The sequence below is a fragment of the Stigmatopora nigra genome, unplaced genomic scaffold (assembly GCF_051989575.1).
Source record: "Stigmatopora nigra isolate UIUO_SnigA unplaced genomic scaffold, RoL_Snig_1.1 HiC_scaffold_27, whole genome shotgun sequence".
Taxonomy (NCBI): Eukaryota; Metazoa; Chordata; class Actinopteri; order Syngnathiformes; family Syngnathidae; genus Stigmatopora; species Stigmatopora nigra.
The window spans coordinates 1,640,725-1,667,032 of NW_027551606.1; the positions used below are offsets into that span (position 1 = coordinate 1,640,725).

Below are 26,308 nucleotides of genomic sequence, written 5' to 3' on the forward strand. Positions count from 1 at the left end.
ATACACACACACACACACCTATACACACCTACACCTATACACACACACACACCTTTACACACCTACACACACCTATACACACCTACACACACGTATACATACCTACACACACACATATACACACCTACACACACACCTATACACACCTACACACACACCTATACACACACCTACACACACACCTATACACACACCTACACACACACCTATACACACACCTACACACACACACCTATACACACCTACATACACACACCTACATACACACACCTATACATACATACACACACACACACCTATACATACACACACACAAACACCTATACATACACACACACCTACACACACACACCTACACACACACTTCTACACACACACACCTACACACACACCTACACACACACTTACACACACACACACACCTCTACACACACTTCTACACACACACACACACCTCTACACACACTTCTACACACACACTCTTCTACACACACACACTTCTACACACACACACACACTTCTACACACACTCTTCTACACACACACTTCTACACACACACACTTCTACACACACACACACACACTTCTACACACACACACCTATACACACACACACCTATACACACACACACCTATACACACCTTTACACACACCTTTACACACCTTTACACACACATATACACACCTATACACACCTACACTTACCTATACACACCTATACACACCTACACACACACACACACCTATACACACCTACACACACACACACACCTGCACACACACACACCTATACACACCTACACACACACACACACACCTATACACACCTACACACACACACACACCTGCACACACACACCTATACACACCTACACACACACACACACACCTATACACACCTACACACACACACACACCTATATTCACCTATACACACACCTATAGACACACACAAACACCTACACACACACACACAGCTACACACTCACACACCTACGCACACACACACCTACACACACACACCTAGACACACACACCTACACACACACCTACACACACCTACACACACACACACCTACACACACACACACACCTCCACACACACACCTCCACACACACACACCTCCACACACACACACACCTCCACACACACACACACACCTCCACACACACACCTCCACACACACACCTCCACACACACACTTCTACACACACACACACTTCTACACACACACACTTCTACACACATACACACTTCTACACACACACACACACTTCTACACACACACACACTTCTACACACACACACGTCTACACACACACACTTCTACACCCACACATTTCTACACCCACACACTTCTACACACACACATTTCTACACACACACACTTCTACACACACACACTTCTACACACACACACACTTCTACACACACACACACTTCTACACACACACACACTTCTACACACACACACACTTCTACACACACCTATACACACACCTATACACACACACCTATACACACACACACCTATACACACACACCTATACACACACGCCTATACACACACACAACTATACACACACCTATACACACACCTATACACACACCTATACACACACCTATACACATACACCTATACACACACACCTATACACACACACCTATACACACACACCTATACACACACCTATACACACACACCTATACACACACCTATACACACACATACACACACACCTATACACACACTTATACACACGTATACACACACACCTATACACACCTATACACACACACCTATCCTATACACACACACCTATCCTATACACACACACACCTATCCTATACACACACACCTATCCTATACACACACACCTATCCTATACACACACACACACCTATCCTTTACACACACACACACCTATCCTATACACAAACACACACCTATGCTATACACACACACACACCTATGCTATACACACACACACCTATCCTATACACACACACACCTATCCTATACACACACACACCTATCCTATACACACACACCTATCCTATACACACACCTATCCTATACACACACACACCACACACACACACACACCGCCACACACACACCTCCACACACACCTCCACACACACCCCCACACACCTCCACACACACGCCACACACACAGACACACACCTCCACACACACACACACACACCTCCACACACACACACAAAGACACACACACCTCCACACACACACACCTCCACACACACACACACCTCCACACACACACACACCTCCACACACACACACACATACACACACCTACACACACACACCTACACACACACACACGCACACCTACAAACACACACACCTACACCTACACACCTATTCACACACCTACACACACACACATACACACACACCTACACACACACACACACCTACACACACACACCTACACACACACACACACACCTACACACACACTTCTACACACACACACTTCTACACACACACTTCTACACACACTTCTACTCACACACCTTTACACACACCTTTACACACACCTATACACACACACCTATACACACCTACACACACACCTATACACACCTACACACACCTACACACACACACCTATACACACCTACACACACACACCTACACACACACACCTATACACACCTACACACACACACACCTATACACACCTACACCTATACACACACACCTTTACACACCTACACACACACCTATACACACCTACACACACGTATACATACCTACACACACACATATACACACCTACACACACACCTATACACACCTACACACACACCTATACACACCTACACACACACACCTATACACACACCTACACACACACACACCTATACACACACCTACATACACACACCTATACACACACCTACATACACACACCTATACATACATACACACACACACACCTATACATACACACACACAAACACCTATACATACACACACACCTACACACACACACCTACACACACACTTCTACACACACACACCTACACACACACTTACACACACACACACACCTCTACACACACTTCTACACACACACACACCTCTACACACACTTCTACACACACACTCTTCTACACACACACACTTCTACACACACACACTTCTACCTACACACACACACTTCTACACACACACACCTATACACACACACCTATACACACCTTTACACACACCTTTACACACCTTTACACACCTTTACACACACATATACACACCTATACACACCTACACACACCTACACTCACCTATACACACCTATACACACCTACACACACACACACCTATACACACCTACACACACACACACCTACACACCTACACACACCTATACACACCTACACACACACACACCTATACACACCTACACACACACACACACCTATACACACCTACACACACACACCTATACACACCTACACACACACCTATACACACCTACACACACACCTATACACACCTACACACCTATACACACCTATATTCACCTATACACACACCTATAGACACACACACACACCTACACACACACACACACCTATGCACACACACACCTACACACACATATACACACCTATACACACCTACACTCACCTATACACACCTATACACACCTACACACACACACACCTATACACACCTACACACACACACACACACCTACACACACACACACCTATACACACCTACACACACACACACACCTATACACACCTACACACACACACACACCTATACACACCTAGACACACACACACCTATACACACCTAGACACACACACACCTATACACACCTACACACACACCTATACACACCTACACACACACCTATACACACCTATATTCACCTATACACACACCTATAGACACACACACACACCTACACACACACACACCTATGCACACACACACCTACACACACACACCTAGACACACACACCTACACACACACACACCTACACACACACACACCTACACAAACACACACACACCTCCACACACACACCTCCACACACACACACCTCCACACACACACACACCTCCACACACACACACACACCTCTACACACACACACACCTCTACACACACCTCCACACACACACCTCCACACACACACTTCTACACACACACACTTCTACACACACACACACTTCTACACACATACACACTTCTACACACACACACACACACTTCTACACACACACACACACACACACACTTCTACACACACACACACACTTCTACACACACACACTTCTACACACACACACTTCTACACACACACTTCTACACCCACACATTTCTACACCCACACACTTCTACACACACACATTTCTACACACACACACTTCTACACACACACACTTCTACACACACACACACTTCTACACACACACACACTTCTACACACACACACACTTCTACACACACCTATACACACACACCTATACACACACACCTATACACACACACCTATACACACACGCCTATACACACACGCCTATACACACACACCTATACACACACCTATACACACACCTATACACACACCTATACACACACCTATACACACACCTATACACACACACCTATACACACACACCTATACACACACACCTATACACACACACCTATACACACACCTATACACACACCTATACACACACCTATACACACACCTATACACACACACCTATACACACCTATACACACACTTATACACACACACCTATACACACCTATACACACACTTATACACACCTATACACACACACCTATACACACCTATACACACACACCTATCCTATACACACACACACACCTATCCTATACACACACACCTATCCTATACACACACACCTATCCTATACACACACACACCTATGCTATACACACACACACACCTATCCTATACACACACACCTATCCTATACACACACACACCTATCCTATACACACACACCTATACTATACACACACACCTATCCTATATACACACACACACCTATCCTATACACACACACCTATCCTATATACACACACACACCTATCCTATACACACACACACACCTATCCTATACACACACACACACACCTATCCTATACACACACACACACACACCTATCCTATACACACACCTACACCTATATATGTATGTATGTATGTATGTATGTATGTATGTGTGTGTGTGTGCGTGTGTGTGCGTGTGTGTGCGTGTGTGTGCGCGCGTGTGCGTGTGCGCGCGTGTGCGCGTGCGCGCGCGCGCGTGCGTGCGTGCGTGCGTTATCCTGTTGTCAGGACATTTGTGTCCATCATTTTTGAAATATTTTGAAGGGAATACAACAGCAAACTGCCCTTCGATAGTGAATGTGAGGGTGGAGGCGGGGCAAACAGCCAACCAGGCCAGGAGAACGTATGAAAATGTAAAACAAAATTAAAATTAAGTTTAGTGTAAGGTTTTATTAAACTTAATTTTGTGTCTGCATCATAATCCAAGTTCATTTAAATGTTTGTTATATTACGATTCACCGGTGCAATAAGCTTGTTTGTAGTTCATTTCAATGGGAAACATTCGTTCGAGTATACATACACACTCACACCTATACACACACACACACCTATACACACACACACACACACACCTATACACACACACACACAACTATACACACACACACACACCTATACACACACACACCTATACACACACACACCTATACACACACACCTATACACACACACACACCTATACACACACACACACGTATACACACACACACCTATACACACACCTATACACACACACACACACACACACACGTATACACACACAGACCTATACACACACCTATACACACACCTACACACACACCTATACACACACCTATACACACACCTACACACACCTACACACACACCTACACACACCTATACACACACCTACACACACACACATACCTATACACACCTATACACACACACATACCTATACATACACACACAAACCTATACATACACACACACACACCTATACATACACACACACACCTATACATACACACACACACCTATCCCATACATACACACACACCTATACACACACACCTATAGACACACACCTATACATACACACACACACCTATCCTATACATACATACACACACCTATACACACACACACACACCTATACACACACACACACCTATACACACACACCTATACACACACACACACCTATACACACACACCTATACACACACACACACACACCTATACACACACACACCTATACACACACACCTATATTCACCTATACACACACACACCTAAACACACACACACACACCTAAACACACACACACACCTACACCTACACACACACACCTACACCTACACACACACACCTATATTCACCTATACACACACACACCTAAACACACACACACACCTACACACACACACACCTACACACACACACCTACAGACACACACCTACACACACACACACCTCTACACACACACACACTTCTACACACACACACACACACACTTCTACACACACACACTTCTACACACACACACACTCTTATACACACACACACACACTTCTACACACACACACACTTCTACACACACCTATACACACACCTATACACACACCTATACACACACCTATACACACACCTATACACACACCTATACACACACCTATACACACACCTATACACACACACCTATACACACACACCTATACACACACCTCTACACACACACCTCTACACACACACCTATACACACACACCTATACCCACACACACCTATACACACACACACCTATACACACACACCTATACACACACACCTATACACACCTATACACACACCTATACACACCTATACACACACACCTATCCTATACACACACACCTATCCTATACACACACACCTATCCTATACACACACACCTATCCTATACACACACACCTATCCTATACACACACACCTATCCTATACACACACCTATCCTATACACACACACCTATCCTATACACACACACCTATCCTATATACACACACACACCTATCCTATATACACACACACCTATCCTATACACACACACACACACACCTATCCTATACACACACACACACCTATCCTATACACACACACACACCTATCCTATACACACACACACCTATTCTATACACACACACACCTATTCTATACACACACACCTATCCTATACACACACACACCTATCCTATACACACACACACACCTATCCTATACACACACACACACACCTATTCTATACAGACACACACACCTATTCTATACACACACACCTATCCTATACACACACCTATCCTATACACACACACACACACACCTATCCTATACACACACACCTATCCTATACACACACACCTATCCTATACACACACACACCTATCCTATACACACACCTATCCTATACACACACACCTATCCTATACACACACACCCATCCTATACACACACACCTATCCTATACACACACACACCTATCCTATACACACACACCTATCCTATACACACACACACACACCTATCCTATACACACACACACACACACCTATCCTATACACACACACCTACACCTATATATGTATGTATGTACGTACGTACGTACGTACGTATTTACATACGTAAATATAAAAATACCTATACATATATCTTATATATATGCGTGCGTGCGTACGTACGTACGTACGTACGTGTAATAATCTATCTAAATATAAAAATATCTATACATATATCTTATATATATGCGTGCGTGCGTGCGTACGTACGTACGTACGTACGTACGCACGCACGCATATATATAAGATATATGTATAGATATTTTTATATTTAGATAGATTATTACATATGTAGATATTTACATACAGTGGTACCTCGACATAAAAGCACCCAGACAAACGAGCATTAGGAGAGATTTTCGAAATAGATACGAAAAAAAATACAGATACAAGAAAGCCAAGTGGCCAAGACATGAGACTTTCATGTTGGCTCTTTTTGTCTGCATCTCCTCGTGTATAACAGATATCTACGAGCACTGGGCGGAGCGGTTGCATTTTTTTTCAATGTTTTTTTCCGCCACTCAGCACGAATGCCAGAGCGATCGCTCATACAAGTAGTATATATTACTTCTCGTTAGCTGCTCATAAGAACATCAGGGGCACTGGCTCACAACTCCCTCGTGTAATGTATCTTCGAGCACTGAGCGTATTGCATTTGTTCAGTGTTTTTCCCCCCTTAGCCTGTTAGCTCTCAATGGCGGAGCGATCATTAATTCAAGACTACTTGTAGTATGCAAGTGGTCGTGCGTTATCCTGTTGTCAGGACATTTGTGTCCATCATTTTTGAAATATTTTGAAGGGAATACAACAGCAAACTGCCCTTCGATAGTGAATGTGAGGGTGGAGGCGGGGCAAACAGCTAACCAGGCCAGGAGAACGTATGAAAATGTAAAACAAAATTAGAAATAAGTTTAGTGTAAGGTTTTATTAAACTTAATTTTGTGTCTGCATCATAATCCAAGTTCATTTAAATGTTTGTTATATTACGATTCACCGGTGCAATAAGCTTGTTTGTAGTTCATTTCAATGGGAAACATTCGTTCGAGTTACAAGAATATCGAAATATGAGCTCAGTCCCGGAACGAATTATGCTCGCATCTCGAGGTACCACTGTATATAGATAGATATTTAAATATGTAGAGAGATATTTATACATGTAGAGGGATATATATTTATACATGTAGAGAGATATTTATACATGTAGACTCTACATGTATAAATATCTCTCTGCATGTATAAATATCTCTCTACAAGTATAAATATCTCTCTACAAGTATAAATATCTCTCTACATGTATAAATCTCTCTACAAGTATAAATATCTCTCTACAAGTATAAATATCTCTCTACAAGTATAAATATCCCTCTACATTGTAGAGGGATATTTATACTTGTAGAGAGATATTTATACTTGTAGAGAGATATTTATACTTGTAGAGAGATATTTATACTTGTAGAGAGATATTTATACTTGTAGAGAGATTTATACATGTAGAGAGATATTTATACTTGTAGAGAGATATTTATACTTGTAGAGAGATATTTATACATGCAGAGAGATATTTATACATGTAGAGAGAGATATTTAAATATCTCTCTACATTAATGGACTCAAACCGGTTCCACATAGGGCCGCAGTGGGTCCTGGATTTTGTTCCAACCGATCCAGTGCCGACATTTTAACCAATCAGGTGTCTTTAAAATAAGTAGCACCTGAATCTAATTAACTGATTGCACTTGCAAAAGGTATCCTTGTTGAGTTGGAATGAAAACCTGCACCCACTGCGGCCCTTTGAGGACCGGTTTGAGACCACTGCTCTACATATATAAATATCTCTACATCTTTAAATATGTAGATAGTATAGGTAAATGGGGATATATTCACGCATTTAAATAAATTAACCCAAATTAATCGATTTTCAATTCATCTTCTTGTTAATAATGTTGTTTGGATCACTTTTATACATTTCCTAATGTTATTTTGAGAAATATTACTTTATGTTGTACATTGTGATGTCAGGTTTAGCTACCTTTTCGTCTTTCTGAGGATAATCTTGTCCGATTTGTTCAAGGTTCATATTTTTGGTGCATCCTTGGGTGGCTTTCTCGCCCAGAAGTTTGCAGAATTTACATGCAAGTCCCCCAGAGTGCACTCTTTGATACTGTGTAATTCATTCAGTGACACCTCCATCTTTAACCAGACATGGACCGCAAACAGGTATTCATTTTTTATGCCGTTTAATATTGTCATGTAGTTCAAGAGCTCAGCGTGAACGTTCCTCAATTTTTATGAGTAGATTATTGAAAGATCAGTTACACTAGCCTTGCTCAGGCTCAGCCAAAAGAGGTGAGCCTCAATTGCAAATTCACATGTGCACGTTAAGCAGATGCGTTTTACAAATGCTTTAATGCAAATTTTCAATTGTAACGGTCACAGTGTATGCATTATCAACTACAAGCACACTGTGTTAGTCTTGCACTCAGTGTACAATTATAACAATAACAGAACAAAACAATCTTTAAAACATGTCCACATCACCAATAGAAGGGGACATACAGTATGGGCATGCAAGTTTGTATAAACAGTCTATTATTTTTTTGGCCAATGGTTACTGTGCCTTGTGAAATTATCCGGCCCCCTTAAATTTTTCAAATTATCACCACATTTCAGGCTTCAAACAAAGATATAAAAAAAATGTCATGAATCAACAAGTGGGACCTAATCCTGAAGTGGAACAAAAATTATTGGAAATGTTAAACTTTTTTAACCAATAAAAACTGAAATGTGGCACTTGCAATATTCTTTGGGCCATTTTACTTTCTGTGCAGTAAACTCACTCCCAGAGGTTCAGTGAGGATCTGTGAAAGATCCAATTTTGACTGATGATGATAAATAAAATCCCTGTTTTGTCATGTCTCCATATAAATGCACCTGCTCTGTGATAGTCTCAGTGTACTATTTCAAGTGCATAGAGCATCAGGAACACCAAGGAACACACCAAGTGGATTCAAGAAACTTGTGGTAAAGTTTATAGCAGAATTTGGATGCAAAAAGATTTCCTAAGCTTTAAACATCCCACGGAGCACTGTACAAGTAATCATATTAAAATGGGAGAAGATCAGACCACTGCAAATCTACTAAGACCCGGCAGTCACTCTTAACCTTCACCTTGAACAAGGAGAAGACTGATCACAGATGCTGCCAAGAGGCCCATCTGGTTGAATTGCAGAGATCTACAACGGAGGTGAGAGGGTCTGTCCATAAGACAATCAGTCGTACACTGCACAAATCTGGCTTTTATGAAGGAATGGCAAGAAGAAAGCCATTTCTCAAAGATATCCAATAAGTATTGTTTAAAGTCTCCCACAAGCCACCTGGGAGTCACACTGAACATGTGGAAGAAGGTGCTCCGGTCAGATGAAACCAAAATAACTTTTTGACCACAAGGTAAAATAATATGTTTGGCGTAAAAGCAACACAGCTCATCACTCTGAACATACAATCCCGATTTTCAAACATGGCATTGGTAGTGGCCTGGTTTGTGCCTGCTTCTCTTCAGCAGGGACAGGGAAGAAAAATGTAGCCAAATATAAGACCATTCTCCAAGAAAACCAGTTGGAGTCTGCAAAAAGACCTGAGATGGAGATGTATCTTCCAACAGGAAAATGATCAAAATTCATAAAGGCAAATTTACTTTGGAATGCTAAACGTATCCAGCTGTTAGAATGGCCAAGTCCAAATCCAGACCTGAATCCAATCGAGTCTGTGGGAAGATTTTAAGACTTCTGTTCACAAACGCTCTCCATCCAAGTTTAAGGGAGCTCAAATACTTTCAAAAGGCACTCTATTTCAAATATCATATAAGCAAGACAGCATACTGCTAATTTACGAAAAAAAAATATATTAAACATATTAACAGCACTAGCAATTGAAAGTTCTATCAGCAGCCCATTGGTATATTCAAAATATAAATGCAGAAGCAAATATTGAAAAGTGGATAACCTGCAATACGGACAAAAAAGATTCACAGTGCAGTGTAAAATAAAGCATTTCTAAAAAAGAAAATGTCATAATGCAGAGCAACATGAGTCGTTAGAGAAGACAAGTTTGGGGTGTGGTAGTGTTAGCATGGATGAGTTGGAGAGTCCTCTAGACACAAAAATAATTAGATTTCCTCTGCTTAGTTTTTGGTTGATGCCAGCGTTCATGTTGAAGAAGATTGTTCTAAGCAACTTTGCTAAAGGACCTGTAGACCCTGAAATGGCTAGTGCAATTGACTTCATGGTAGACAGGGTAAGGATAATTGTTTATCTTTTCCTTGCGGAATTGAAGTAGTCTAATGGGTATTTGAAATGTTACAGCTGGAGAGCCTCAATCAGAGAGAGCTGGCATCTAGGTTAACGCTTAACTGTCAGAACTCCTATGTGGAGCCACACAAAATAAAGGATGTCACCATGTCAATTATAGATGTAAGTTGAAATCCATGCACGGATTCAATACATTAATAAATCGAGTAATTTAATGATTGATAAAGTTTTTATTTATACTATCCAGGTTTTTGATCAGAGTGCACTCTCTTTAGAAGCAAAGGAAGAGATGTATAAATTATTTCCAAATGCCAAAAGAGCACATCTGAAAACCGGTGGGAATTTCCCTTACCTTTGCAGAAGTGCTGACGTCAACCTCTACATTCAGGTATGACCGAAGTAAATAAAGTTGTTTGTGATTTTGTTGTTGTTAGCCATAATTTAGAAAGTAGACTTTGTTGTGGGTGCACACTATAAAAATGCCCTTATAATGTTAATCTTTTGTTGGTTTGTTTGTTTGTTTGTTTGTTATTGCTTGAGTACAATGGAAATCTGTCCAAATATTTTTTCTGCTAACATGGCTTTACAAATGTTACCATAATAACGTACCTCTTGTTTAATTTGACCATAAAAATTTCTAACTTATAAAATGCTTGTGCATTTTTGTTCAGATATTTTCCATCCCCTTTTGCTCTTAAGTGCTTTTGCAAGTTGGACATCTATTATTTTTAATCTTGTTTATAATCCTATCAAATATTGACTACTGAAAAAAGAAAATGTAACTGACATTTATGGCTAGATAGGGATTTTGAGAGACAAAATTGTTAAGCTTAAAACCAAAGGCAATATTAAAATAATACTTTGGTGTAGCTAAAAATAAAATACAAGTTTAACTGTCTGGTTTCTCAATAATAAAAAGGTGCAGAAAAATCCCAGAGTAATTGTGGCAGGACTTATTAGCAAGAGGGATTCACAATTTGGCTTATACATAAGGGGCATACTGCAAGATGAAGGCATCTGGGCCAAGACTCCCAGACTTGCTTCCACCTGATTCAAAAGGCACAAAAAGACTTATTGCTTCAGTATGCCAAAAAAAAGACTTAACACTATGAGACACTGTTGAGTAGTGTCAAGGGAAACACGTTAACTCCTCTTTAGGCTTGTTACGACTCCCCCTGGGGTATGATATACCAGGGAGTCGCAACTATCACAGCAGACAGGTTCGGTCAAAGATGAGTTCGGGCACACAATTGCAAGTAGCCTTCAGTTATTTTTATTTACAACAAAGTCAATAAAACAGACTACGGGATAACATATGGGAAGCACGAGATATTAAAGTGGCACCCTCAAATAAACACGGCAAAAAAAACCCTCCCAGACAGGTGTTCAAATGAACACCCACAAAATACAGGAAATAAGACCGAAGGATGCCACTGTTAAACTGATGTAATATAATCTAGACAGGGGAATAACTGTGTCTAAATGCACAAACTATATGTATACCCATGGGTGTCTAAACTTATCTCAAGTCCCCCTATGCAACCCAAAATCATTAACAACACATACAAAATATAACAGGGAGTAACATACTCACAAGCCTGCAACTCAGCAAGGCATCAAGGACAAGGGCAAAGGCCAGGGCAAGGGCAAGGGGCGAACTGACAACTGAAAAGGCTTTAAATAAGGGCAGGAGGGATGATTGGGGAATTAATTACAGCTGTGTTGGCCTGGGCAGGGCTCTGTCACAGGGGTGGAGCCAGAGCTGCAGATAAGCACACACCTCCTACATAGTGTGTGTCCAGGCTGCCAGCCGTAACACCTCCTCCCTCAAGAGTCAACCTGTTGACGAAATCGAACCACCAACCTGCCTCAATCAATCAATACACTCCTGTTAAAACTCTCCTAAACTTGAGATAGGGCATTATACATAACGAGGAAGTGGTCGGTCCGGTGGGCGTCCGCGCCAGCCGATGACAAGGCGTGGCCGGTCTGGCGGGCGTCCGCGCCGGCCGGTGATGAGCTGTGGCCGATCTGGCGGGCGTCCACGCCAGCCGAGGACAAGGCGTGGCCGGTCTGGCGGGCGTCCGCGCCGGCCGGTAATGAGCTGTGGCCGATCTGGCGGGCGTCCACGCCAGCCAGAAATGAGCTGTGGCCGATCTGGCGGGCGTCCACGCCAGCCAGAAATGAGACGAGGAAGTGGTTGGTCCGGCGGGCGTCCGCGCCGGCCGGTGATGAGCTGTGGCCGATCTGGCGGGCGTCCACGCCAGCCGAGGACAAGGCGTAGCCGGTCTGGCGGGCGTCCGTGCCGGCCGATGATGAGCCGTGGCCGATCTGGCGGGCATCCGTGCTGGTCCTTCAAGTCTTGGCCAAGCCCCCTTCCTTTAGGAGACACTAGAATTTTAGAACGGTCAGGCACCTTACCCTGGTTGTTCGGAGGGTCGCCAACTCCCTCGTCCAGGGGTGCCAGAGCTTTGCCGCTCTTGCAGTCGCCGGCACCATCATCCAGGGGCGCCGGAGCATTGCTACCACTTCTGGGCTGGCAGTCGCTGACCAGAACGGTGCTTGGCAGAACAGTGCTAGAAAGAACTGTGCCTGGAAGGCCGGCCGGCACCGGAAGCCTGGTTAGTGGCTTCGGCACGTGTGCGACTGGCGGCCCCAGGGGCGACAGGAGTACTTTGCGTGGCCTCGGCACCGGAACTTGGGGTGCTTTCTGCAGGCTGATCTCCGCGGCGGACATTTTCTTCTTGCCTTGTTCTTTTTCAAGCCGCTCTTGCTCCAATTTTTTTTCTTTCTAAATTTTCCTGCTCCAAAATATTTTCTCTTTCAATCAGTTCTTTTTCTTTTCGCTCTGCTTCCAAGGCCTTTTCTCTTTCTAGTCGATCTTGCTCTAAGGCCTTTTCTCTTTCTAGTCGATCTTGCTCCAAGGCTTTTTCTCTCTCTTGCCTCTTAAATTCCAAAACTCTTTCTTTCTCAAGCCGTTCTTGCTCAAGACGTGCTTTCTCTAGTTGTGCAAACTCCAAAGCTTTTTCTCTCGCAAGCCATTCTTGCTCCACACGTGCTTTCTCTACACGCTCTAACTCCAAAGCTTTTTCTTTTGCAAGCCATTCTTGAGCTACACGTGCTTTCTCTACACGCTCAAGCTCCAAAGCTTTTTTTTTTCTCAAGCCGTTCTTGAGCTACATGTGCTTTCTCTACACGCTCAAGCTCCAAAGCTTTTTCTTTCTCAAGCCTTTCTTGAGCTACACGTGCTTTCTCTACACGCTCAAGCTCCTTTTGGCTACCATGCTGTTTCCAAGAAGGGTTTGGACTCCAGCAGGGTGTGGAGAAAAGAGTGCCGTCCATAGACCTGCGGCCATTTTGGAGTTTCTTGAGTTCAGCATCCAGTCTTGCTAGTTCAATCTCCTTTTCCTTGAGAGCTATCTGATGGGCATATTGCAAATCAAACTCCATTTTCTTGAGGGCCAGCTGATGAGCATACTCCTATCCCTAGCCTCATATTGCATACGTAATATCTTTAGAGCAATGGGGGCATTATCCCCAATAGATACAGCACCATATCCCTCTGGTTTTCCTTTTAAACAAGCCCTGGGATTTATAACTAGAGCCTTTACATTCAAGGTGACACCATTCCTGCCTACCTCATCTTTCTCCATCCTGCCTGATTCCTCAGAATCGACTAGAGACTGAGAGGAAACACCCGCAGATGCTCCTCCTGTGGCTTCTAAGTACTGCGCTGCTATTAATATATGGATAACCTCCTGCTTCAATTCAGCTAGCCTGGTAGTCCTGGACAGAGTGAACCCTAGATGAGCGGCAAGACCTAACAGATCTCTCCTCTTACATTGGTCAACCTGATCTACAGTGCCAAGTTAAAAAAAGGAACTCTTCCGCATCAAAGTCCATCCTGCTAGTTACAGCACTACACTAGACTGAATGATAGCTATTAAATGTGTCTACCTTAACACTGCTTGCCCAGCCTCCACCGGCCTACTGCACATGCAGTCCGTACCACCAATGACCAAACTGCTGCTGTGATAACCAATCTTAATGATAATCCCGGACGAGCCCCCACTTGTTACGACTCCCCCTGGGGTATGATATACCAGGGAGTCGCAACTATCACAACAGACAGGTTCGGTCAAAGATGAGTTCGGGCACACAATTGCAAGTAGCCTTCAGTTATTTTTATTTACAACAAAGTCAATAAAACAGACTACGGGATAACATAGGGGAAGCACGAGATATTAAAGTGGCACCCTCAAATAAACACGGCAAAAAAAAACCTCCCAGACAGGTGTTCAAATGAACACCCACAAAATACAGGAAATAAGACCGAAGGATGCCACTGTTAAACTGATGTAATATAATCTAGACAGGGGAATAACTGTGTCTAAATGCACAAACTATATGTATACCCATGGGTGTCTAAACTTATCTCAAGTCCCCCTATGCAACCCAAAATCATTAACAACACATACAAAATATAACAGGGAGTAACATACTCACAAGCCTGCAACTCAGCAAGGCATCAAGGACAAGGGCAAAGGCCAGGGCAAGGGGCAAACTGACAACTGAAAAGGCTTTAAATAAGGGCAGGAGGGATGATTGGGGAATTAATTACAGCTGTGTTGGGCTGGGCAGGGCTCTGTCACAGGGGTGGAGCCAGAGCTGCAGATAAGCACACACCTCCTACATAGTGTGTGTCCAGGCTGCCAGCCGTAACAAGGCTTATGGTTCATAAGATGGATCTTTTTCACAAAAAAACAACAGAAATACATAGTCATAGCTCATCTTTCGATAAATTCAAATACCGGGTTCAAGTTACCACGAAACAGGGATGAACATGAGCTAGATGTCCCAACTTACATTGTAGTTTTGATGAGCCATGAAGATAAAGGCTTCACATTTCACTGGAGGCTGTCCACTTGTGAGTCTTGGGGATTTCCCAACCAATTATTTACCATTTGTTTTTTTCACTTACACTCCCAAAAAAATTGTTAACTCTCCACGCGTTAAAAAATTATAAGTCTTTCTTTTTCTCTCCATAAATGTCACAGTTACATTTGCTTTTTTCACTAGTCAATATTTGATGGATTTAGAAACAAGATTAAAAATAAAAAATATCCAACTTGCAAAAGCACTTCAGAGCAAGAGGGGATGGAAAATATCTGAACAAAAATGTACAAGCATTTTATAAGTTAGAAAGTGTTATGGTCAAATGAAGTGTGCGTGTGAGCTTCACTTATTGTGTCCCTCCGGGCTTCCCTTCTTCTTCTTGTAAACAGCTGCACGTGATTGGTAATCAGTCCTTGTATTTAAACCCCGCATGTTTGGAAGTCATTGTTGTATTGTCTGCCTAACCCTGCCTTGGTTGCTTCATGCCACGTTGCCATGCTATGTTCCATATTCCTTGTTTCCCCATGTCTTACATGTAAGGTTTGTTTTAGACTTATTGCTAATTTCTTATTTGTTTGAAAACCCTTGATTTTTTAAGCCTTTGTTAGAGCACTCCATTCCACGTCCTTATTTGCTTCCCCGCATTTGGGTCTAATACGTTGGACGCTCGACCACACATTTGTGACAACTACCCACCTCTGTAAATTTGACACTAATCCCATTCTTATGTTTTCATTAATCTATAGATACATCTGCAGCAGTTCCATGGGACAAGGCATGCTGCCATCAACCCAGCGATGGTGAGCGCTGAGGAGCTTGAGGTCCAAAAGTGTCAACCGAATACATATCAAGAACCTGATGAGGAGCAATAAAACGCTTTTTTGTAAAGATACCAAAATTTCACAGAAACTTTTTGATTAAACATTATATTGATGTATTTGTTTTGTCTGTAAATTCTCAAGCATGGTAATTCACAATGTTTTCCCACCTAAAAATGATTGACTGGCATTATTTCTACCGAAACAATTTTAACTAGGACTGCAAGTTGTACTGAATGTGCCCAATCACCCTCTGCGCAAGTCAGACCCCTGGCCAGTCAAACACGAACCCAATTCTGACCGGGCGCAGCTTGGAGCATCGCAAAATTGCTCGTTCACACGGAAAGGCTTGGAGTAGAAATTGAAGTTGTGGCCGTATGTGTTCCACCGAAGATGCAATAACCACCGCCCCTCCTTGCAGCACTGTGCTACCTTGACAAAAAAAAAGGGAGCTCGGTCAGAATTCTCTTCACTGACTGCAGCCCAGCTATTAACACCATAAGATCGGATGTTCTTATCCCAAATTGGCCAACCTGGGTCTCCCACCTGCTCCTAAATGAAATACTTTCTGGTCAACCAACCCCAACATGTTAAAGGTTAGGGTGCACTTTTAACCTCTCTCACCCGCTCCGTCCTCCCTGTACATCATTGGCAAATAAGTGATGCAAGAGGAGACTCAAATTCCTGGGGTGCATATCTCTGCTGATCTCACTTGGGCAGAAAACACCACAGCACTCGTCAAGATGGCGCAATAGAGTCTACATTTCCTGAGAGTAATTGGCAACCTGCTAGTGACCTTCTACCGATCAGCCATTGGGAGCATGCTGACCTACGCTGTGTCGGTTTGGCTTTCAAGCTACGCAGAAGCTGACAGAAAAAGGAGAAAGTGATCAACACAGTTCAAAACATCAACTGCCCTCTTCCTCCTCTGTCCACCATCTACAAATCCCGGTGGCAAGGATGGGCAAAGAGCATTATCAAAGATGATACACATTACGGCGTCCGTAGCAGCAAAGACAAAAACACAGTTTCTTCCCAAGAGCCGTCACCATACCTAACTCGAGTTCTGCACTTAGGAGGACCTAATCAAGACTTATATTGTACATACTGCATTAAACTTCCATGTACTTCTAACCACTTTACTCACTTTTTTTACCTACATATTTTGACCACATTCATTGTTGACTACTACTTAAACATTCACTGAGTACTTATTTATTACTTATTTATTGGTTGTTTATTATTCATGTACTTGTTTGTTTTTGTTTACTACCAATTTATTATTTATTACCTATTTCTTGATTATTTATTTGTCTGTTTGTTGTTATTTGTGCACTTCATGGTGAAACTAAGTTTTTTTTTAAATTATGATCACGCTAAAAGTATTAGATTCCTAACTGCCAACAACTATTACTCCTATCTCGCTCGAGGGACCAAAATGTTAGGTTCATTAAGTTTAATTTAATATGATATAAAACAATACAAGGAAGACATCTGAGCAAATAATCCAGCGTTATCTTGGAAGTGAGAATCTATTCTCACTCGTCGTTGTCACGAATCATTCTAAAGGACCTAATTCTCTCCTGCCCATATAAGACATCGAATCAAAGAATTACAAGGTTATCTATTCAATCCTATTGCATAATCTGTGCTGAACAGCTGGCAGGAGTCTTCACGGACATTTTCAATCGGTCCTTGCAACAATCCATCGTTCCTGCCTGCCTAAAATCTGCCACCATCATTCCTGTCCCCAAAAAGCCAACCATCGGCAGCTTGAACGATTACAGGCCTGTTGCTCTCACGCCTGTGATCATGAAGTGCTTTGAAAAGTTGGTGGCCCGACACATCAGAAAGACAATTCCCCCCTCAGTTGACCCGCACCAGTTTGCTTATAGGGAAAACAGGTCCACTGAGGATGCTATCGCCGTGGCTCTTCACACAGCACTGAGCCACCTGGAGCACCAGGGGAACTATGTGAGGATGCTTTTCATAGACTACAGCTCAGCCTTCAACACCATCAAGCCGGACATCCTGAAGGACAAACTCTACCACCTTGGACTATCCTCTTCAATCTGCTGCTGGATAAAGAACTTCTTGACTGGTCGACCACAAACGGTCAGAATGGGTCCACACCTCTCTTCCTCCATCACACTAAACACAGGCTCACCACAAGGCTGTGTACTGAGTCCTCTCCTGTACTCCCTGTACACATACGACTGCACACCAGCCCACCAGTCAAACTCTATCATCAAATTCGCCGATGACACCACTGTGATCGGACTCATCTCAGGCGGGGATGAGTCAGCTTACAGAGACGAGGTCGACAAACTGTCTTCTTGGTGCTCGGCGAACAATCTTACACTGAATACCACAAAGACTAAAGAAATAATCTTGGACTTCCGCAAGCGCAGCACAGACCTGGCCCCACTCCTCATTAACGGAGTATGTGTAGACAGGGTCCAATCGTTCAAATTCCTGGGAGTCCACGTCACGGATAGGCTCTCCTGGTCCACAAACACCACAGTGTTAGTGAAGAAGGCCCAGAAACGACTCCACTTCCTCAGGGTACTGAGAAGGGACAAGTTGGACACCAAGCTTCTGGCAACCTTCTACAGAGCCACTGTGGAGAGCATCCTGACTTACGGCATCACAGTGTGGTATACCGGAAGCACGGCAGCAGACAAAAAAGCCATACAGAGGGTGATAAACACTGCCCAGAAGATCGTCGGCTGCTCTCTGCCATCGCTAGAAGACATTGCCAACCCCCGATACCTCAGAAGAGCCAGGTCCATTGTTGGAGACCCATACCACCCTGGACACAGCCTGTTCCAGTTGCTTCCATCTGGCAGACGCTACAGGTCCTACAAAGCACGGACAAACAGGCTCAAGGACAGCTTCTTCCCATCAGCCATCAGGTCTCTGAACCTGCAGCAACACGTGACGTGACGACTACACATATCCCTACTATGAAATTAAGTCAAGTCGAATTGAAGTAACAGGAAGGTCGTTTGGTGCAGATCTACCTTCCACAGGATGACTGATGGAGGGTAAGTATAAAGACTGAGAGGTAAGTGATCCATCTTATTCTTGTTGGCATCGGTGAGGCAACTTGTAGTCGCCGGAAAATGGCGCTCAAGGCGGAGAGCTAACAAGCATGAATATGTCATAAATAAATGTCATAAGTGTGTCTGGCCTGGGAAGACGAACTTGTGGAGAAGCACTATACAATTTCGTCATACGCTGCTGAGGGTATGATGACTACTAGGCTTTTTGTCAAGTCAATGATGACGACAATGCCTATGTCTGATTTTCATTTTTCATAAACACCTCTGAACCTAGTTTGTTAGAGACGCTACTTTTGAATGAAATTCTTCACAAATTACTTCAAACTGGAGTTTAGACCGACCAGGAGGGGTACCTGGTGTCTCAGAATAGGAAAGACATATTAATTAGTGTCAGACAGTAGCACAACATCAGGGTCAGATTGGGATATGGATTGTTGCATGTGAATACGAGTTAGCATTAGCTGGGTTTCAATAATCATGGTATGTTAAGAAGCTGAGAAGCAGGGCAAACAACAGGTTAGGATCACAAGCATAAGAGCAATGACAGTCACGGGCGGTAGTCTGTGTCCATGAAACCAAGAACCAGTCAAGCCATCGTTGTTGTGGAATCGGATCTTAGGTTATAGCGTCCTGTATGTTTTTCATAGTTTGTAGGGCATCATGAATTCAGTAAGATGCGCTGGGAGGGATGAAGGCGCTGCACGAGTCTCCCACAATGGCACACACACCTCCCCGCTGGGTGGCAACTCCGTCAAGAGCAGGGCGGCCCTGGAAAATCACCCGGGCCGTGGCGGCTACCTGGGCCTCTCGGCCTTGCAGCAGCCAGACTGATGTGCCGTCACAGGCCCGGAACCTGCAGTCAATGGTCTCCAGACGCAGGGCGTTCCTTGCCACATGCACCCATGGGAACAGACCCATTAGTTTTTTTGGAGGAGACTGACCAGTGTTTGTGTTTGAGGGGCACACCCTAGCCCCACACTGGATCCCGGTCGTGAGCTCCGACACTAGTTCATCAGCGTTGACGGTGGTGGCCAACTTGGTGAAGTTAGCGGTCATGTTCACACGGTGAGGTCCGTCCCCCGTGGAGGTAACCAGCACTTTCTTTTTATCACCTTGACGAGTACCAGGTCGCCTGGGGACAGGCACTCCTGTGTGGGAGACCGAGAAGATGTCGGCAGATTATTTGCATTCATCACTGTTCTTTCTTGGAACATGTAACCACTGAGTGTGAGAATCTGTTTCTCCAGTCTCCTCCACCACCACCCTGAGTCTTTCTGTTCCTTTTGTTCTTTCAATAAGTCCAGCACTTTGGGGGCGGCAGGCACAATGATACCTCAGGTCGATTCCAAGATGTCGTCACGAAGCGAGCACCACCATCACTCCAAACGACTCGTGGTATTCCATGGCTTGGAATTATCCTTTTGCATATGGCTTTTGCGACTGCCGTGGCGTCCGTTTTTTTGGTTGGAGATATCTCAACCCACTTGGTCAATGACCACCAGACAGTACCTGTATATGCCACCTTGGTTCAGCTATATGAAATCCATGTTCAGAACCTTGAAGTCATATTTCCATGTCTGCCTCGCTTGTGTCGTTCATTGCCTTGAGAGTTGTGTCTACAGCAGGTGAGACAGTTTCTGCAAATGTTTTTTTAAAAGTAGGTTTGGTGACCTCTGGGAACATGCATTGTTTGTTGTACTATACTGGTTGGTCAGAAATGCTTGGTATGGACGTTCCCACTATAAGGCACCACCTGGCACCACCGTTGGTCCGTTCCCTGTTGAGAATTGGATTGGATTGGATAACTTTATTCATCCCGTAATCGGGAAATTTCTTTGTTGCAATAGGAAGAGGGTGAGGATGCAGGAATAGAAAAGGCATTATACACAAATGGGTACTTAATAGTAAGTTGATAAATAAATACATGAATAAATATATAAATAGGTAACTGTGTTGGTGATATATATATATATATATATACATACACATACATATATATACAAGCACATCTACACTGTATCCGAAATTCGGGAGGTCCTAACCCACAGCCTTTTTTGAGTTAAAGAGCCTGACGGCTGATGGGAGGAAGGATCTGCGGAAGCGCTCCTTCCTGCAATGAGGGTGTAGCAGTCTATTGCTGAAAGAGCTTTGGAGGGACTCCACAGACTCATGCAGGGGGTGGGAGGTGCTGTCCATGATGGACCTCATCCTGGTCAGCATCCTCCGCTCTCCCACTTCCTCCACAGAGTCCAAAGGACAGCCCAGAACAGAGCTGGCCCTCCTGATCAGCTTGTTCAGCCTGTTCCTGTCCCTCTCCGTGCTCCCACTTCCCCAACAGACCACTGCATAAAACACAGTAGATGCCACCACAGTGTCATAGAAGGTCCTCAACAGTGACCTGCACACACCAAAGGACCGTAGGCTCCTCAACAGGTAGAGGCGGCTCTGGCCCCTTCTGTACAGGGCATCTATGTTTGTGGACCAGTCTAGTCTACTGTTGAGGTGAACACCCAGATACTTCAAGTTGTCCACGATTTCAATGTCTTTACCCTGGATGTTCACCTGAGTGGTCTGTTGAGGTGTCCTCCGAAAGTCAACGACCATTTCCTTTGTCTTACTGGTGTTGATGTGCAGGTGGTTTTGCCTACACCAGTCGACAAAGGCTGTGATGACTCCCCTGTACTCCAGGTCGTTCCCGTCAGTCACTCGTCCAACAATGGCGGTGTCGTCGGAGAATTTCTGGAGGTGGCAGGTGTCTGTATTATGTTTAAAGTCTGACGTGTAGAGGGAGAAGAGGAGTGGGGAAAGCACTGTGCCTTGTGGGGCCCCCGTGCTGCAAGTTACCACATCAGACGTACAGTCCTGGAGTCTCACATATTGTGGTCTGTTGGTGAGGAAGTCGATGATCCATGCAGCTAGGTGGTTCCTTACTCCAGCCACCTCCAGTTTCCCTCTCAGAAGGACCGGCTGAATGGTGTTGAATGCGCTGGAGAGGTCAAAAAACATCATTCTCACCGTGCTTCCCGAGTTCTCCAGGTGTGAAAGAGACCTGTGCATCAGGTAGGTGGTAGCATCTTCCACACCAATGCCTGGACGATAGGCGAACTGCAGAGGGTCCAGCTCTGCATTCATCAGGGGGCTCAGGTGGTTGAGGATGATCCTCTCCAGTGTCTTGATCAGGTGAGAGGTTAGTGCTACCGGCCTGAAGTGGTTTGGCTCCCTGGCGTTCGCAGTCTTTGGGACTGGGACCACGCAGGAAGTTTTCTACAAGGTTGGGACCTTCTGCAGACTGAGGCTGAGGTTGAAAATATGCAGAATCACTGTGCCAAGCTGATCCGCACACTCTCTCAGTAGTCTGGAGCTGAGGCCGTCCGGACCGGTAGCCTTCCTTGCCTCGATCTTCTTTAGTTGTTTTGTCACCTGATCGACAGTGATGCAGAGACCGGTGGAAGAGGGGGAGGAAGAGGAGAACGAGGGGGTAGAGTTGCTTCTGGTCTGGGGGGTCAGGGGAGCAGGGGCAGGGCTGAATCTGTTAAAGAACTGATTCAGTTTGTTGGCCCACTCCCCGTCTCCGGACTCCGGGCCTCTCCCACTGTTGCCTCCATGGCCCGAGATGGTCCTCAAGCTCCTCCAGACCTCTTTGGTGTTGCCTCTTTGGAGTTGCTTCTCTAGCCTCCTCCTGTAGCTGGTCTTTCCCCTCCTTATCTCTCTCTTCAGCTCCTTCTGGACCGTTTTGAGACTCTCCTTCTCCCCAGACCTAAAAGCCCTCTTCTTCTTGTTCAGGAGGGCCCTTAGATCCCTGGTGACCCACGGCTTATTGTTGGAGTAACAACGGACCTTCTTGGAGGGTACGATGTTCTCCACACAGAAGTTGATGTAATCTGTGATGCAGTGGGTCAAGCTGTCGATGTCTTCCCCATGTGGTTTGCACAGCACCTCCCAGTCGGTTGTCTCAAAACAGTCCCTCAGTACCATGCTGGTCTCCTCGGTCAATCTTTGTATGATCCTCGTGGTAGGTTTTATTTTCCTCACCATAGGGATGTAGGTGGGGATCAGATGGACCAGGTTGTGGTCTGAGCGGCCCAGTGGGGGAAGGGGGGCTGAGCTGTATGCCTCCTTTGTGTTGGCATACAGCAGGTCCAGAGTTTTTTGTTCCCTGGTGCAGCACTTCACATACTGAGTGAAGGTGGGGAGAGTCGAAGTCAAGGGAGCATGGTTAAAATCACCGGAGATAAGAAGGAGAGACTGGGGGTGTGACGTCTGTAGCCGGGACAGAGTAGTGTGGAGCAGCTCACGAGCCACTGCCGCATCGGCCGAGGGAGGTATATACACAGTTATTATGATGACGTGCGAGAACTCCCGGGGGATGTAAAACGGCCTGATGCTAACAGCTACTAGCTCGATATTTCGAGTGCAAAATTGCTCCTTCACAGTAATATGCCCAGGACTGCACCATCTACTGTTAATAAAGACAGCTAGTCCCCCACCTTTCTTCCTACCGCTCTCCTCAGGGTCCCTGTCCGCCCTCACCAGCTGAAAGCCATCCAAGGAGATTAGAGAGTCTGGTATTCGCTCATCCAGCCAGGTCTCCGTGAAGCAGATAATGCAGGCGCTCCGATATTGTCCTTGTTGTTTGGTCAGCGCCGTTAGCTCTTCCATCTTGTTGGGGAGAGATCTTACGTTCCCCATTATAATAGATGGAATGCTGGGTCTGAAGCGTCGCTTTTTCTCCTGACATTTTCGTCCGGCTCTGCATCCTCTTCTCTTCCTCTTTAACTCAGCGGGGAGGTCCAAGTCCAGGGGAATCCCGGTATTGCGTAGCGCTAACAGTTGATCCCTCGTGTAAAGCAGCGTAGGCATGGCAGGGTGGGTCAAAATAGTCTCCAAAATTTTGAAATTTGAAAAGATGGACTAAACTAGTAGATCAAAGACTGCCTCTCGCACAGCTTGAGTCTTGGAGTAGAGTCTTGAAAGTAAAGTCCCAAAACATTAAAGTATCGAATATAATATATAAAGTGAAGTAACAACTAAAGTCTTAAGAGACAATAAAAACATAAAATAAAGGATAAAAATCCGTAAAAAAGCTATACAAACACAGAATTCGAGTGAGGGTTTAAGGAGCTATTGCAACAAGCAGCCGCTTCGAACGGCGCCCTATGATGATAAGCACAATCTCCTTCTGCCAACCCAAATTCAATGCATTTCCTTCAGGATTTTTTTTCTCCAAAATTTGTCGCTGCCATCCCTGAAAAAGGGCTTATTGGCAATTTCAGAAATCCATTTGCAAATTTAAAAAATCCTTTGCCGCCATCCCTTAAAAAGGGCTTAATGGCGATTAGAGAATTTGTTTTCAAATTTCTAAATTCTTTTCCACATTGATATCTAACCAATCTATTATATCTCGGTGGCCAGCCAATCAAAAACACAAAAAGACAGAAAAACATTCATGCTCACACTCATAATCAGACATCAGTGGTCTGCAAATTTTCATCACTGATGAAGAGCGTCATCCCAAGTCTGTGCTT

The 26,308-nt window shown here is 44.2% G+C and overlaps 1 protein-coding gene across 9 annotated transcripts in view; it reads left to right on the forward strand.

Moving 5' to 3' along the window:
• Window positions 1-17,837, forward strand: part of spg21 (SPG21 abhydrolase domain containing, maspardin) — a 43,437-nt gene extending 25,600 nt beyond the window's left edge. For all 9 annotated transcript variants that reach the window (XM_077711701.1, XM_077711703.1, XM_077711702.1 and 6 more), the window contains 5 exons: window positions 9,769-9,914; window positions 11,882-11,990; window positions 12,059-12,166; window positions 12,252-12,392; window positions 17,647-17,837. In XM_077711701.1, the coding sequence (XP_077567827.1) occupies window positions 9,769-9,914; window positions 11,882-11,990; window positions 12,059-12,166; window positions 12,252-12,392; window positions 17,647-17,772 (630 nt within the window). In that variant the 3' untranslated portion in view covers window positions 17,773-17,837. The remainder of the gene's footprint in view (window positions 1-9,768; window positions 9,915-11,881; window positions 11,991-12,058; window positions 12,167-12,251; window positions 12,393-17,646) is intronic.
• Window positions 17,838-26,308: the final 8,471 nt, after the last annotated feature.